This window comes from Arachis ipaensis, chromosome B05, assembly GCF_000816755.2.
Source record: "Arachis ipaensis cultivar K30076 chromosome B05, Araip1.1, whole genome shotgun sequence".
NCBI lineage: Eukaryota > Viridiplantae > Streptophyta > Magnoliopsida > Fabales > Fabaceae > Arachis > Arachis ipaensis.
In genome coordinates, this window is record NC_029789.2 from 131,867,920 (window position 1) to 131,882,861 (window position 14,942).

Genomic DNA, 14,942 nt, shown 5'->3' on the forward strand with positions numbered 1-14,942 from the left:
CTAGGTAAAAATGAAAAGATTCTACTATTTGAATTATAGCTCATTGGTATATAAAATTTATAGCTATTACAGTTGAATTATTTTAAATTCATAACAATAATTTAATACCGAATTTTGTTAAAATTGGATATGAATAAATGTGTAATTGAACAAGTTTTATATATTTACGTTTCAAACAATAAACAATTATTGATTTTATATATACTAGTGTATCCACTTTTTTATTTTTGACAAATGTATTATAATAATAATAATAATAGTTAAAATGATAAATATTTATATTCTGAGTGCAAGTTTTATAAACAGCACAAGATATTTTTAATTTTTTATGAATATATACGATAAAAGAGCCTTTCACGTGGGACAAAATTACATCCTTTCAACTCACATTATTATATATACATTATATATAGTGGTAGAAATAGATACATCAAATTATTTTTAAATAGCATGAAATTTTATAGTGATATCTATAAGATAAAAAATAGTAAGATAAAAATTAGGCATTTGAGAACTTACCACAAGGTAGTAAGACACCTTCAAACATCAATAGTGAGTGCTTTTATTGTAAAATTCGAAGACCAATGGTCTCAAAATCAAAATATTGAGCTTTAGTCATGAGCACTGTACCTCACATCACTTGTAGTACATTACAATCCTAATGACCTTATATTACTTCTGGCAATAACACTAGTGATGTAGAACTTGAACAATACTAGCTTTTCTTGCCTTAAAGGACAAAGAATAAGTATAATTTTGCTGACACCACCTAACACAATGTTGTATGAATACTATAACAAGAAATGAGTAGGTTCAAAACCTTCATGTTTCTGGAAGCATTCGGCAGCCGATGATGACTTACCAAAGCCATCACATATAGTGGACAGAATGATATATCTACTGGAATAGTTTCCTCAATCTTTCGGCGGCGGAGGATGCCATTTTGTTGGTTAGTTCAAGTACCAAGGCATGTTGAAAATCTGCAAAGAAAAATAGTTCACCTATGATTTGGAAAATTCTGAAACTTTCATATGAAAATAAGAGCAACAATCGAACAAAGATGTAAACAAGGAAATACAGTAGCCTGTGCAGATACTTGTCGCACACAAGTCTGAACTGAATGAAAGATGTTACCATCAATTGCATCGGTATAGTAGCCAAGCATCTCTCTAGCTCTACCTCTTCTAAAATACACTTTGACATTCTGCGGGAAAAAAAAGACAGGGAATTAATATTAATAAATAATAAAATTCTGCACAGCTACTAGATCCAAGGAAGTATAGAATATGCAAGAATCTGAACCTAAGTTTGAAGGAGCTTCATATGAAGCAGACTCGTGATATTTGGACTTTGGATTATAAGCAAAAGTTGTTTGTCTTCATGACAAGAAAATCAATCATCACAGAACTTTCATAATTATCCAAGTTCAGGATTATTTATAGAGGTAGATCACCTTTTTGTCAAGGTTAATTGCTTTTGTACAATCTGCCTCAGCTTGGAGGTAACTGCATAAGAAGTTAAAAGATAATAATAAAATAAAGAGTAAAGTATACTTTTTGTCCCTGAAGTTTGGAAAAAGTTTCAAAAATACTCTTTAAGTTTTATTTTGTTTCAATTTTGTCCCATAAGTTTTTTATTTGCATCAAATATACCTTCGACGGCTGAATTTTCAAAAAATTTAAGACCAATCTAACAATAATGCATGAAAATTATGCTTGATTTGCTTGTGTTGAGTTTCTTATGAAATTTGTGCAAATCGAAAACTTTTGGGACAAAATTGAAACAATAAAACTGAGGTATTTTTGAAACTTTTTTGTCAAACTTCAGGGACAAAAAGTATACTTTTGCTAAATAACTTTTGAGAAGTGAAAGGCAAGAATGATATGCTACCTTCCAAGTTCTAGATAAGCTTGGGACCTATTACTGTAGTATGTTGCATTGTTGCTGCTTAGTTTTATGGTTTCCAAATAAAATCCAATGGCTTTCTGCCACTGCTTGTCTTTGTAACCTTGATTTCCCTGATTAAGTAACAAACTGAAAAAAAAAATTTAAAAATAAATTAACAAAATAGTAATAATAATGCAAGAAGAAGAAAGAAAGAAAATTCAGTGTTTAATGTACATGGATTCAAATGAAAGATAAGCATGGTTTATAGCAGCTGAATTTTAGCCAAAGATGATGTCGTAAAATGTGTCAGCCATGTTGCATAATTATATCAGAACTCATAAAGTGCTGAATTTATCTAACACAGCTGCAGAATACCTTTTCTTTCGCAATTTCAGCAGATTCTTCCCTAGTGACAGCATTTCTTGGTGCTTTACTTTTGGCAGAAATATCAACCAGCTCTTGGAGAGTAGAATACATCGTTTGTAGTGTGCCCAATAGAAAGCAATCATTACCATGCCGAGCTATCAAGGAGACGGAAACAGGACACTTTTCGTAAAATCCTAGTGGTATTGTGTGACCTGAAAAGGCAATCAGCACTCAGCAGAATGTGGAATGAGAAAATCATCACAAGGGTGTGTATTTGTTCCAATGTGACTCGCATTGCTATTTTTATATTCCACCCAAAGTAACTTGTATTTAGCTACTAGTGGGACGAAATGATTATGTTGCTGTTAAAGCCCATAACAAACTTTTCGTAAATGACAGCAACAATTTAAAAAAAAAAAGAAGAATGATCACCTATTGTTTTGAAAATAACAAACTTTTCATAAATGACAGCAACAATTTAAAAGAAAGAAAAGAGGAACATGATTATTTTACACTTACTGGCATCTAATACTCGAGCAGTTTAACAGTACAGCCAAATATTGTTACAATTTATTTGAATGACTACATAGTTTTGGAAAGTCCAATTAGCAAATTGAAATGTCAGAATCTAACAGTAAACTATGAAATACTTGAGGGAAAAAAAAAACTACAGATAAACATGCGAATCAGGTTCTTGTCTCTAATTCTGCATTTCTATCTATAAATGATAAGATGCAGTTATCAGATCAAAATAAAATAATAAATATAGAATAACCGGAATGTGAAAAAGTTGGATGAAGCTTCATATAAAGTGGACACATACATTAAATATTAGGAAGCAAACGGTCTCATATATGCCAAGTAGTAGCTCAATCAAAGCTTGATTTTTGTTAGCCACGGATATTTGGACCTTGAATCAAAAGAAACATTCATTTATTCTATAACCTGATAATTACATCAGTGGCTATTTCCACGGCTTGAACCTGTGACCTTGAGGTCACACGGAGACAACTCAACCGTTACAACAAGGCTCCCCTTCAAACATTTATTTATTCTATTATGAGAAGAAAATTAATGATCTTGTTTTGTTAAAGTTAATCGCATTTGTACAATATGCCTCAGGTACAGCCTTATAGGGCAAGGCAACTGCATGAACACAGAAAATGAGAAGATGTTTGCAAAATAATTTTGGAAACATTATCCAAAATACATTAGATGGCTACATCAGCAAGTATATTGCTGCATGGGAAAATGAAAGAATGAAAGACAATAACAAGAGTGTAGAGAAACTTAACAAGTGATTCTCTTTGAACGAGGAAATCAAAACAAACTTAGTTAGGAATAACTTAACATCAAAGCACAAATATAATAAAAAAGGAAATAACAATATATCCCCACAAGACACATGTGACAACCACCTTGACACAAAAAGCCATAAAATAAGCAATGACTGAAAATATCCAAGTGTAGCTAAACACAACAAAGAATCACCATCATGTAGAGAAAGAAACAGAAGCATCAATAATATGGAATGGATAGATGATTAGGAAGAAGGTAACAAAACACAAGTTAAAAAGAAAGTGATACAAACAACATTTTATGATGTCTAACAAGAACAATCTCACCTACTTTTATCCTTGCAATAGGCCTCTAGATATCATTTCACGAAGAAGTTTCTCCGCGTTATCATTTTCACCTTTTTCAAACAGAGCACGAATGATTATTTCATAAGTCACAGCATCTGGTAAGCAACCGTTGTCTTCCATTTTTGACAAGAAAGCCAATGCTTCATGAGGCAGGCCCTCTTTGCAAAGCCCATTGATCATAATGGTGTATGTCCACACATCAGGATGATAGCCTTCAATGGAAAGATCTTGAAATATCTCTTTTGCATTTTTAAGTCTTCCACTTTTGCACAAACCATCAATAAGTATGTTGTATGACCATATATTTGGGCGAATGCCTTGATCTTTAATCGTGTTGAATAAAACAAGTGCTTTGTCAACATGATGGTTTTTGCATAAAGCATCAAGAAAGGAACTGTATGTGATTATATTAGCAGGTTGACCTTTATCATGCATCTCAACAAGAAGTAAGGAAGCACAAGATATTCTCCCTGATTTGCACAAGCCATCAATAAGAATACTAAAAGTTATAGTATTTGGAACCAAGTTCTTGTGACGCATCTCTTCAAAGAGATTCAAGGCATCATCAACCATTTTACTTTTACAAAAGCCATTAATCATAATATTATAAGTCCAAACATCAGGAGACACTCTACTCTGGGCCATTGTGTTGAATACATATTTTGCCTTATTTACCTCATTAACCAAACAATATCCATCCATTAAGCTGTTATAAGTAACCACATCTAGTTTCACACCATCTTTTGTCATTACAGCCAACACACTCTTAGCATCTTTGATCTTTCCTTCCTTGCATAGCCCATCAATCAAAGTATTATAGGTATAAACATTAGGAGTAATGTTTCTAAGCACCATATCACTTAACAAATCAATGGCTTCCTTGTATTGACCCTCAAGACACAATCCAAAAATGAGAGAACTGTATGTGATAACATCGGGAGAAATTCCCTTAGCAAGCATTTCAGAGAATAAATGAAAAGCCTGACTTACAAGTGTAACCTTGCAGAGGCTATCAATAATTGAGTTGTACATGAAGACATTAGAAGCAATGCCATACCGTGGGATCTTTCTCAACACTTGAATAGCAGCTGATGTGTGTCCGGTCTTACAGAGCCCATTAATCAAGGTCCCATAAGTGACTTCATTAAAGCGAAATCCATGAGCCAGCACTCTGTCATGAAAGCGCACTGCTTTTTCAACACTACCACAGAGACAGAGACCTTTCAGGATTGTTGTCAATGTTACCGTATTAGGTTGATAATCCATTCTGAAAATCTTGGCCAATACAGAAAAAGCAAGCGTCATACGACCCATGCCGCAACAACAATTAATTACGATGCTCAAAGTAACTATGCTGGGCGCGATTCCCCTGACTTGCAATTGCTGAAAAAGGGAAACGGCGGCGTGGAAATGCTTCGTCTTGGCAAGAGATCCCAAAATCTTGGTGAATTGGATGATGGATGGAGGGCGACGCATAGAGACCATGCGAGTGAAGGAATCAACAGCATCGTCAACTTCACGAAGGGATGGAGGCTCAGAATGAAAGTGAAGGCTTGTCCATGAACAGGAACAGGAAGGAGGGAGAGTAGAGAGTGGAACAAGATTAGGGATTTGACGAACAGAATACCTAAACCTTGTTGCATACAGCATTGTTGATTCTCCTTCTGAATTCTGAATAACAGCCACCTCCCAACTCTCAGAAATTTGCTACTGCATTTACATGTCTAGATTTTTATTACTTTTTATAAACTTTTTTTTTTTACAGAATTATTTTTTATTTAGTAAAAATCATAGTTATCATAACCGAACCAGTCATGTTACTGGGTCACTGGGTCATTGGTTTAATCGGTGGGTTGCTGGTTGAACCGATTGACCCGGTCCTATATAAATAAAAAATAAAATATAGTAAAAAATTTATAATTAAAAATTTAAAATACATATTTTTACTAATATTTTAAAAATATCTAGCTATTCTAAATAAATTGGAACAATAAAAATAAAATTAATTTAAGAATGAGTGAGTTTATAATTAAAATTAAAATAATTTAAATAGAAGTAAATTATTTGTTGAAAGATATCAATATATATTTTAGTTTGTATATATATTACTAACAAGCAAGTTAGTCTAGTTGTCAATGATACCCTTTATAACCTTGAGGAAGGGGGTTCGAACCCCAATTGTTTCATTTTAAAACAATTTTGAAATTGAAACGGTTCGGTTGGACCGGTCATTACCGAGTTTGACTGGTTTTTACCGGTTCATTCTGGATTTGACCGGTTCACAGCGGTTCCTTATCTTGTGCGGTCCAATTATCAAACCGGTCATTACCGAGTTTGACTGGTTTCTACCGGTTCGCACCGATTTATTACTTTGTGCAGTCCAATTATCAAACCGGATCGGTGTAGGGTTTGATTTACCGGTTTTTCGGTCGAAACGGCCGATCCGGTTCGGTTCTGATAACATTGGTAAAAATTTAATTGATAGTTGTTAAATAATTTAATTGACTAAAATTTTATCTAACAACTCTCAATTTTTAACTGTACCTGAATTTTTACACATATTTAACATAGACGAGTGATATGGTGTAGAACTATAATTCTTTGTTCATATGTGGATGTCATTTGTGGAGATATAAAAGTGGTATGATATTACTTACGTATAAATATATGGTGTAGAACTATAATTCTTTGTTCATATGTAGATGTCATTTGTGGAGATATAAAAGTGATATGATATTACTTACGTATAAATGTGACGGAAGACAATTATTAGAATTGTAGGACCCAAATACAGTTTAAAATAACAGTATTACAAGTAATGATGTCATTTTGTTTTAGTGCTGAGACATTATCAGTAGATAATTAATAGAATAATTAAAAAGAGATTATAATTTGATAATTTTTGAGAAAGAATTAACTAATAATTTTTTAGAATGTTATTATGTTTTGGACTTAGATTTTTATTACAATAAACACAAGTAGTGATTTAATTTATAAAAGAAAGTTAGGAAAAGTTATCTAACAAAAATAAAAATAGGAATACTGGAATAGGCTCTCTAACAATACCAAAATTATAATTATTTTATTTAAATCTTGCGTTAGTCATAATCATGATCATAATCATAATTTATATTAGTAATGATAATGATAAATTGTATTACTCAATTAGTAGTTTATTGCCTATTTTACACCTTTCTTAATTTTACATAATCTAAAATATATTTGAATAAATCTTTTTTTTTTGAAACTAAAGGAGCTCAACACACTAGGTGGAGCATTTAACATCAAACAAAACAAAAAGAATTAACTCAAAAGAAGCCAACAACCAAAATAAAGTAGCCTCGCATGTCGTCTCTGGCATAGCCATCAACAACATTTGGAATGGTCACCTCCCCACTCGTTATAACTGAGCATGGTCATATGGATAATTTCTTCTACACCTTTGGTTTGATTCTGAAATATTCTCCTGTTCCTCTCCATCCAAATGTGCCATATGATCACACAAAAGCACCTCATACGCTGATGTCGAGCCTCTTTCCCACGCAACCCCTCTGTCCAACTTAGAAAGTGGTCCTTCATCAACCTCGGGAAAGACCTTAGCTGGCCAAAGATAGATACCCAAGCATTCCACACCCGCCAAGCAAATTCACATTCAAGAAACAAGTGATTGACCTGCTCAACATCGTTAGTGCATAAAATACACCTCGTATCGTCCTGGCTAATTATCCCGAGTCGACTCAGCCGTTCCTTGGTATTCACCCTGCCTACCAGAACGAACCACGCAAATAGCTCCACTCTTGGTGGAACCAACCCTTTCCAGACGGTCTTTGTGAAGCTGTAGCTGGTGACCTCCTCAGATAGCAATCCTTCTTGTAGCACCTGCACAAAGGAGTTAGTCGAAAAAATACCAAGTCTATCAAATTTTCACACAACTCTATCCTCTCTAGTATTCACTAGCCTGACAGGTCTCAACGTCTCATGTAACTGACTCAGAAGGTCTAACTCCCATTGGAACAGCTCTCTCCTCCACAGGAAGTTCCAAACCCACTCTAACCCATCCCAAAACCCGCAATTCCCAATGACCGAACCACATTGGTTTGAAACAGAGAAGAGCCTAGGGAACCGATCTTTCAAGGGTCCACACTGTAACCAAACATCCTCCCAAAACCGAGTCCTTTGTCCATCGCCAATTTCTATGGCCAAGCCTGTGATTAGCTTATCCTTCAGATGTTGCTCCGTAATTTGCATCTGGCAAATATCCTTCCATGGGCCTCCTCTTGTAGGCACCACTTGAGTGAACAGTAACTCATTCGGCCTCAGATTATTACAGGAACAGACTATCTTCTTCCAAAGCGGGCACTCCTCCTTAACAAAGCGCCACCACCACTTAAACAACAAGGCAGTGTTACGGAGCATAGCATCTCCGACACCCAACCCACCTAGTTTTTTAGGGGCTTGCACCAACTCCCATCTCACCAACGCCATACCATGCCTTCCATCCTCTTTGCTCCATAAGAATCTTCTTTGCAGGAAAATCAACTTTTGAGCAACTGTCTTCGGCATCTTATAGAGGCTCAAATAATACACCGGAAGGCTATTCAAGACTGATTTGATGAGCACCAACTTGCCCGCTTTGCTTAACACATTCGCTTTCCAAAGGCTTAGTTTCTCCTCCACTTTATCGATGATAGGCTTCCAGGTTTTAACCAGCCTCGGATTAGCTCCTAGGGGGACTCCAAGGTACTTGACAGGAAGGGTATCTTTCTTACAACCCCACAGTCTACACATACCACATACCCACTGCTCTTCACAATTAATAGGAATCAAGCTGGATTTTTCAAAATTGATACTGAGCCCTGATATCAACTCAAAACACCGCAGTAGCCGCTTGTAGTTCTTCATTGTCTCATCCTCAGGGGGACAAAACAGAATTGTATCATCAGCAAACTGGAGGTGTGATAACTCCACCCTGTCTCGGCCAACCACCAACGGAGAAATACGTCCGTTCCTGACAGCCACACCAACCATTCGATGCAAAACATCCACAACCAATACAAATAGGAACGGAGAAAGCGGATCACCTTGTCTCAAGTCCCTTTCCATTTTAAACGGTTTCAATGGCGACCCATTAATCAGGACCGACATAGAAGCTGTGGTCACACACTCCATAATCCACGCCCTCCACCTGCGCCCGAATCCTATTTTTTCCATCACAATATCCACAAAACTCCACTTGACTTTGTCATACGCTTTTTGAAAATCTAGCTTGATTATCACTGCCTCCTTTTTTCTCCCTTTAAGCCAGTGCACTGTTTCACACGCTATGAGAGTCCCATCATGTATTTTTCTACCCTTCACAAAAGCACTCTGAGTCTCCCCTACCAGCCTTGGCATCACTGATCTTATCCTCCGCACTAGAACCTTCGAAATAACCTTGTATACACAACCAACCATACTAATAGGTATGAGGTCTTTAATCTCCCTTGCGCTGATGAACTTAGGGGCTAGAGCCACCCATGTGATGTTGGAATATGTCGGTAATCTGGACGTCTGGAAGAACCTCATCACTGCTGTCGTAAATTCATCCCCAATCTCATCCCAGCACCTCTTAATGAAGTTCATGTTATACCCATCACAGCCTGACGCCTTTGATGACTCACAATCCCACACTGCCTCTCTAATTTCCTCAGCCGAAGGCATCGCCTCCAAGGTTACAGATTCTTCCTCCTCTATCCTTTCTACTAGACCATCTCTAAACCCCAACATGGGAGAAGTCTCCTGATGATATAGATCTTTATAAAACTCTGTAATTGCTATTTTGATCCTAGCTTGGTTCCTTATCATTCTCCCATTAACTATCAGAGTATCAATTCGATTATTCCTCTGCCGTGCAGACGCTATATGGTGGAAGTATCTTGTGTTTCTGTCCATATCTTTTGCTTGCCGAGACCGAGACATTTGTTTCCAGTGAATTTCTTTCCTCGCATACCACCTCTCACAGCAAGTAACTAGAGCCTTCCTTCTGGCCTCAATAGTCTCATCATACACTCCATTACTTACCATATCATCCACCTTTTTAATCTCTTCCTCAAACTTCTCAATCTTCTTATCCATCTCACCAAAGTTCTCCTTATGCCATCTTCCCAAAGGCACCGTTAAGGCCTTCAATTTCTCTGTAAAATCCAACTCCCCAAGACCTCTCCATTCCTCCTTGACCATTCTAAGAAAACCTTCATGTGTAAACCACGAATCAAGACTTTGAAAAGGCCTAGGCCCTCCCCTCATCCTTTTATCTTCCACAATGATAGGACAGTGATCTGACAAGCCCCGTGGTCCACCCCTTAACCGGGTCTCAGGGAACTCCTCCAACCATTCTACACTAACCAAAGCTCTATCAATCCGACTACATGAACGGCCACGGAATAACGTGAACTTGCGATCCGTAAGCGGCAGATCCACTAGGTGCATGTCTTGGATCCAGCTCCTGAATTCATCTGCTGACAGAGACAAACTAACAGTACCTTTTCGTTCTTCTACATTCACAATCTCATTAAAATCACCTATGAAACAGCAAGGAACCTGACATAAGCCAGCAATGTAACTCAACTCCTCCCACACATGACTCTTCTCTTCTCTAGTATGTGCACCATAGACTAAGAAAAAAGCACAATAAAAACTATTCTTCAGTATGATACCTTCAACGCATAACCACCTCTCACCCTTATAATAGTTATTCAGTTTAAAAAAAGCTTCATCCCAAATCAACAAGAGACCACCAGATGCACCGTCCAAACCTACATATTCCTACCCTGCCACACTATCCCCCCAAACCCTCCCAACATCAAACCTGGTCGCAACCTGTCGTTTAGTCTCAATCAAGCCTACCATACTCAAGTTATGTTTATTTTTCAATTCCTTCACCATTCTCATCTTTCCGTCACCCCTTAACCCCCTAATATTCCAAGAACCGAAATTCATTTGTAACTAACTTTACACACCTGTTTTTTGGTTTTGGGTCTGCACCTCCTCATCTTTGCCTTCTGTTTTGCCAATTTCCTTTTATGTGCTATTTCTTCATTTTGTGCCTGGAGGATTACCATTATGTCATCTTCTTCATTGCATAACACAGCTCCGGATTCCTTCGCCAGCTCCCAAGTCAATTTGTTCTCTAAGATCTGATCCTTTAAGCACTGAGAGTCACTGCCCCCGTCCTCTTGCTCCCCATCAAACTGCTCTTGTTGAACGCGTCCAATACCTTCCACTGTTTTGCCAACAGATCCACCGCCTTCATCCCGGTCCAGAATCGTCACTCGACACTGTTCCCTGTACCCTGACGTCACACCAAATTCTGGGTCTTGGACCGCATTCCACTCGCCATCTACCTCAACCTCCTGCCCCTTCCCAACGGCAGCTTCTCGGACTACCTTCCTTATCGTGCCGACCGTAGTTCCGTCACCCACAGAATGGCCGAACGGAAAACCCTTCCTACTCCAGTGGCGGCTTCCCACAGAACCGGCGCCACCTATCCCGACGTCTTCCCCATCTCGAGCGATCTCGTCGCATCTGTCTCGGCATCTTTCCGAAGCTGCTGGTTGCCGGTTCCCCCTATCGCCATCTCCAAGCCAGTAGTCATCCAGTCCCCCGACGGAGCTCCCCGCAACCAGATCTGGTTGACGCTGCGCAGGAGAAGGGAGAAGGCTCGAGCCCCCCTCCCCAACCGGGTCATGTCCAGCACCCGTGGAGCACCGGCCCAATCGGGTTCCATCATCCCATTCAATGGAGCCCCCTTTCCCAACCGGGCCTTGACCAGCATCCGTTAAAGGCCAGCCCAATTCGGTCTCCTCATCCATGTCAATGGCATTTGTTTTCCTTAGCCCAGCCTTCCTTAGGATATCTTGATTTTTTTGGTTTTCCTTGATAATGGTCCTTGCACTATAACAATATAGACTATTTTTTAGGATTATTATGTGTCAAAAAAAATTAAAATTTGTCAAAAAAATAAATTTTGATACTATTTTAACTATGAAAATATGTTAATAAAAGTTTTGTCAAAAATAGTATTTTTAACATATAAATAATTGTAAAAAAAAAGTTTAAATCTTATTTTGATAAATATTGGCCGTCAAAAATAATTTATTAGAAAAATTTGAGAATATATTTTTTGTGATACTTATTAACCGTCAAAAATACTATTTATTTTGACACTTATTGACCATAAAAAATTCTCAACAAAAATTTTTAACAAAGAATGAGATGAGATCTTGAAACTGAAGAATAAACTGAGATTTTGAAGATGAAAAATGAGTAGTATGATCCTAAACTGAGAGCAGTGTGATGCCAAAATTGACGGAGCTCAACGAAGAAAAGGAATAATAGAGTAAGTTGAAAACAAATGAGTGTCAAAATTGAGGAGTAATTTTTTACAATCAAATTATTCATAAGAAAAAATATAGAGAATTTAACATTTGTGATATTTGTCAAAAATATATATTAATTTTTACACTTAACTATGACTGTTAAAAAAAATCATGTTAAAATAGCTCTCTTTTCTTGTAGTGTTGGCAGCCCATTAAACCTTTCCAGCCCATTACAGAAAACACCATACTCCCATGTAACCGTTTTGGCCGACTCAGCCTCATCACTAGCACCGCTTTCACCTTCAGAAACAGCATTTCCTTGATTACAGCCATTAACAGATTGGTCCGTTACTAATTTACCGGGATTTTGATTTGCATTGCATTTAAACCACTCATTCAAAATATCACTAGAAATTACTAATCTGCCCTCATCTTCCTCCTCTCCCCATTGCACCACCATCATTAGTCCATCATGTTGGTCGTCCATCTTTGCTGGTTCCATCTGTCTGATCGGCCATGCACCCGTTCCCGTGGCCGGAGTTGTGATAACATGGTTCGAGATCTCACCGTCATTAGTATCATTAACAATAAACGTCCCCTGACACTGCAAGTCACATGCATGAAGACCAACTTCCTTCACTAATACGTCATAGTCCCCTAAATCAACTGTAATATGAATTCTCTCCTGAATTACTTCCATGATACACGTGTCAACTAGTATACGACCTGACGTGAACGTGCAGCACAATTCTGTCTCTTTTGCACATCTAACAACTGCTCCCCACTGTTCACTATCAATTTGAAGGTATCTGCAGACCAAGCAGCCAGCGGTACACCAAAACATTCGAGTCAGACCCTACGAGATTCACAACGCTCCAACTCTTGCCACTTCCAAACCCGGTGAAAAGTTTGTAAAAGGAAATTCAATTTGAAGGTGTATGCCTGATCTGCATTCATAACAGTATCAAAGGTCAAAAGTGCTTTGCAAGCTCCCATTTCCCGAACTTGGACAACAGAAGGTAGGGAAATAGCCACCATTTTTCTCAACGAAGTGAAATCAATAGGCCCCAATGTTACACCCACAAGACTTCTCTGCAGTCATTCCAAGTTTCCTGGCGCCACTGCAACTTCCACATTTTTTATATTACTTTTTCCGATCATGCTTCTTACCGTTTGCTTCGGTTGTAATTCATTCGCAGTCAACAAATGGCGCTCTTCACCGTCTTCCCTCTGTGACTCCAGACTCAGTCGTTGGTGCTGATCATCTCCAACCCGTCCCTTTCTGACATTTGTGGTGCCAGAAGATCTTCTGTATTTTGCCTCCTGTACCATTATAACCTTCCCTCGTAGTCTCAGCCGATTCATTTCTGCAATAACTTTCAACTCGTTGATGCGCCCAGTCCAGTTAAACAAGCAAAACAACTCCCTCTTGGAAATGTCCTCTGGAAGATGATCCACAAAAATGGAGAAAGACTCGTGTTCCAACCGTCGATACTCTTTTCTGTTCCAAATCCGTGGATCCTTGTCAACTTCATGAGACCTACCCGTCCCTGTGTTTCCCCTCCTCTCTCGCGCTTTTTCTCACTCTCTCTCACATTTTCTCTTCCCACTAAATTAAAATACTTAATTTTCTATACTTTAATTTGTTTGGTTCTTCTTCAATCCTAGTCCTAGTATAATAAAAACATATATAGGGCTTTCCCTCACTTGGATTCTGAACATGACAGGGTTGTTTCCTTGTTGATCTTTTGTGCAAAAAATTTATTATCCATGTCTATCATTAAATATGATCAATATAATGTTTATTTCAATTAACTAATCCAATTAAAATTTATTCATATCAACTAAAAAAATTTACACCATAAACTATTTATATATCAACAAATATGCAATCAAACAAAAAATAAAACCCTAACAGCACAATCTCAATTTTTAACTACGACAACATATCTCATCAAGTCAATCTTACTTCTCTTTTATTAGAAAAATCATCATCGGACACTAAATACATTATCAAATGTCTTTAACTAATGATTTTGCAAGTTTATGGCAAATGATCTTTTGTGCAAAAAATTTATTATCCATGTCTATCATTAAATATGATCAATATAATGTTTATTTCAATTAACTAATCCAATTAAAATTTATTCATATCAACTAAAAAAATTTACACCATAAACTATTTATATATCAACAAATATGCAATCAAACAAAAAATAAAACCCTAACAGCACAATCTCAATTTTTAACTACGACAACATATCTCATCAAGTCAATCTTACTTCTCTTTTATTAGAAAAATCATCATCGGACACTAAATACATTATCAAATGTCTTTAACTAATGATTTTGCAAGTTCATGGTAAAAAAAAAAAAAAAATTCCTTGCTTAAACAACTACTAGTACAATTTTGTCACTGAATTTTCCAAAAATCCTTGTTACATGAACGTGGGTTATTTCATCTTTATTTTAGAAACCAACCACATATGATACTAACAATTTCAATTCATTAGAACTAATATCGTCACGACTTTTTTATTCCGATAATATTTTATTACCAACATTAGAAATTAATTCAAAAAAAAAAATATACGAACAATTTTATGATCTAATATTTCTACATCTAATTACAACCCAACTTAAAAGTTAAAAAAAATGTCAATTATATATTCTATTGTTTTAGTGA

General features: G+C 36.9%; 3 protein-coding genes across 4 annotated transcripts in view; all 3 read right to left on the reverse strand.

The window, feature by feature from the left end:
• Positions 1-14,942, reverse strand: part of LOC107644195 (pentatricopeptide repeat-containing protein At1g63130, mitochondrial-like) — an 84,230-nt gene that overhangs the window by 51,613 nt on the left and 17,675 nt on the right. The window lies entirely within an intron of this gene.
• The window catches only part of LOC107644198 (translocon at the outer membrane of chloroplasts 64), a gene marked incomplete at its 5' end in the record, with an annotated part of 89,197 nt that continues 74,793 nt past the window's right edge, over positions 539-14,942 (reverse strand). Inside the window, 3 exon segments of the mRNA XM_021102803.1 lie at positions 539-980; positions 1,135-1,204; positions 1,454-1,505. Coding sequence (XP_020958462.1) covers positions 898-980; positions 1,135-1,204; positions 1,454-1,505 — 205 coding nt within the window.
• On the reverse strand, positions 2,692-5,627 carry LOC110262369 (putative pentatricopeptide repeat-containing protein At1g12700, mitochondrial). Its single transcript, XM_021102813.1, has 2 exons — positions 4,957-5,627; positions 2,692-4,818 (listed from the first exon to the last, which is right to left on the reverse strand). Exons 1-2 carry the CDS (start codon positions 5,547-5,549, stop codon positions 3,885-3,887), a joined length of 1,527 nt encoding a protein of 508 aa, XP_020958472.1. The 5' UTR covers positions 5,550-5,627; the 3' UTR covers positions 2,692-3,884.